The 2,505-nt window shown below is 41.9% G+C and overlaps 1 protein-coding gene across 1 annotated transcript in view; it reads right to left on the bottom strand.

Moving 5' to 3' along the window:
• The window catches only part of Spata16 (spermatogenesis associated 16), a 255,304-nt gene extending 253,075 nt beyond the window's left edge, over window positions 1–2,229 (bottom strand). Inside the window, exon 1 of the mRNA XM_005343898.3 lies at window positions 1,604–2,229. Coding sequence (XP_005343955.1) covers window positions 1,604–2,218 — 615 coding nt within the window. The 5' untranslated portion in view covers window positions 2,219–2,229. The remainder of the gene's footprint in view (window positions 1–1,603) is intronic.
• Window positions 2,230–2,505: the final 276 nt, after the last annotated feature.

The raw sequence follows: 2,505 nt of genomic DNA, 5'->3' as shown, positions 1-2,505 counted from the left end.
AGAGAGAGAGAGAGAGAGAGAGAGAGAGAGAGAGAGAGAGAGAGAGAGAGAGATATGCAGTTTTCAGCACAAACACACTTTAGGTCATTAAATCTTCACCTGGATTTGTAGCACTATGAACTCTGGGTTTTATGAATAAGTAGATATTTTTCTAGTTTATACTGATATCTCCTGCTCTCTTATATACTCTTAACTTGAAGTTTTACAGCACAATTTCTTATTTATGTGTATCTTTTCATTGAAAAACGATCTTTTCTTCCTACTCTCCCCCATAAGGATTATACTTAGTGGAGCAAACACCAACACACATTTGCAGAAATTTCCTTGCAGAAATGTGTGGTGTCTACATGGAGTCTTCCTTGGCCGGAGAACTGGGGGCTGGAATAGCTCAAAGTAGAGGTGAGGTTCTAGAGCCTGGTGGGTAGCCCAGTCTTCCAGCACTTACCAATTACAATAACAGTTTATAGAAATGGCATCCCCGAGCTTTACATGGTACATCCCACTTCCATTCGGGGTGAAGATGACCTTTATGAGAAGAGATGAGCTGTCTGTGTGCTCCTGCATCACTTCATATCTATTTGGAAATGTGTGTGTCTGTGCTCAGTTCCTTTTGAAATATTTAGAGAAAACACTGCTCATTATTTCCTACCAGTAATTCTTGATAGATTTACCATGTCGGCAATGGTGGAAATTTTTTACTCTGCAAATGTATACCTCATCACCCTGCATTTAACTCCAGGCCTCCCTCTGGCCCTCATGGAGGGTCAGGTTTTCCTTGATGCCACATTCGTATCCTATTACTGTACTGATCCCTTCAAGATGAAAAGGCAAAGGAATCACACTTTCTTTCACTCACCTTTGAAGTCTTCACGCTCAGCAGGCTTATCTAGAATTCACTGAGAATTCTTTTGTAATTATTGAAATACACAGACACCAATTGTGCTAGGCCATTGGGATTTCTAGATGTGACATTTACTCATTCCAAATGCTTAATGAGTCAGACCACACACTTCTTCTCATGACTTATTCTGTGTTTAACAATGATTCTTGGGTTTATTTCCGTCTACTAGCAACTTCTTAATTCCATGAAGGAGACAAACTTCACCTGTTTGCCGACGGCATAACAAGAGTCATAAAGCTTGTCGGAATGGGAAGGATACTTTAAGTAAAGCTCACATTAAGGAAAATTGTGTTGTTTATATTAAGTATTGCATGTGAACTAAGGGTTTTCTCACAGAGACTATAAAAAAAATGGGACGATTTATGGATTCTTGGAAGGCCTGTCTTTAGAAAGGATATATTTAGCACACTAACCCTGTACTGACACTCCATAGGTTTTATAGGTATATACCCAAATTACCAAACCAACCACATTTGTATATATTCTGCCATTTGCTTCTGGGTTTGCAAGCAGAAGAGTGTGCAGGCATAGTAACCAAAGACACATCATACCTTCTTTCTATAACTTTGGAACTCTTGATTCTGGCATTCAGTATTTCTAACCCATGACCACTGCTCACTACTTTGGGATTAGAACCCCTTGGTGTGATTGCAACTTTTCATTTCATAGCCCTGTTCATCTATACTGTCTTTAGTCTCATACCTCAAGGGCTGTTCTGAACTGCCCGGCTGCCACGGCGTATTTCTTCTGTCTATAGCAAGAGCTGGCATCTTTTAATGCTACCTGAAGCCATTTGTCAATCTGTGGCACGGTGGTGAGATTCTGTGCACTTTCTGGCGGCATCGTGGTGGCAGTCTGGCCTGTTGTCTGAAGCGCAGCACACATGTAGGGCTGGGCAAATTCATAGCTCACATCCTCTTCGTCAACATAGACAAGCTTCATTTCGACATCCATTATGTTCTTTAAAGGGACGTGAGGCAGAGGAATACTGGTGACTAGCTGATTGTCAAGTTCCATTATCTTCGCCTCTTTCTTTCCAGCTAGCTTTTCTTCCCCTTCAGCCTTCCGTTTAAGGGTCACTTTCTCCGACTCATTGCTTTGTTTCTCTTTGATGCCTTTTGTGAATTTTACTCTCTCAGCTGTGATTTCTGTTCGCTTTTCTCCACAGCTCTTCTTGATTTTGGGTGACACTTCCAGGCTGGTGGGTGAGTTTGTTGAGGTGGACATTTTCTTGCTTGCATTCATCTTTGGAGTAAGCAGGTCACGGTAGATCCGCCTTACTGTAGTCTCCACATTCCTGCTCTTGCTGGAATCCATCGGTGCACCCCAGACTCCTGCAGGGGAGGGAAGGAGGAAAGCCATTCAGACAATGATTTTGAACCCTCAGTGGTTTAGATTCGCAGCCTTTCAAATACTGTTTTACTCATCATAGATACTTTTTACTTGAATCAATTGCATTTGTACCATCCACTGGTCATCCTCCCAGACCACTGATGCTTCAATCACAAAGCTCAGTAAGGTTAGGACTCCTCAAACCACATCTAGATGTCTGAAAAAATAATTTACAGATGAACAGTGTAGAAATTGGAGCGGCGGGCTGCGTC

Source organism: Microtus ochrogaster, chromosome 1 (genome assembly GCF_000317375.1).
Source record: "Microtus ochrogaster isolate Prairie Vole_2 chromosome 1, MicOch1.0, whole genome shotgun sequence".
NCBI classification, from domain to species: domain Eukaryota; kingdom Metazoa; phylum Chordata; class Mammalia; order Rodentia; family Cricetidae; genus Microtus; species Microtus ochrogaster.
The sequence above is the reverse complement of the archived record's forward strand: the minus strand, read 5'-3'. Positions and strand labels throughout refer to the sequence as shown.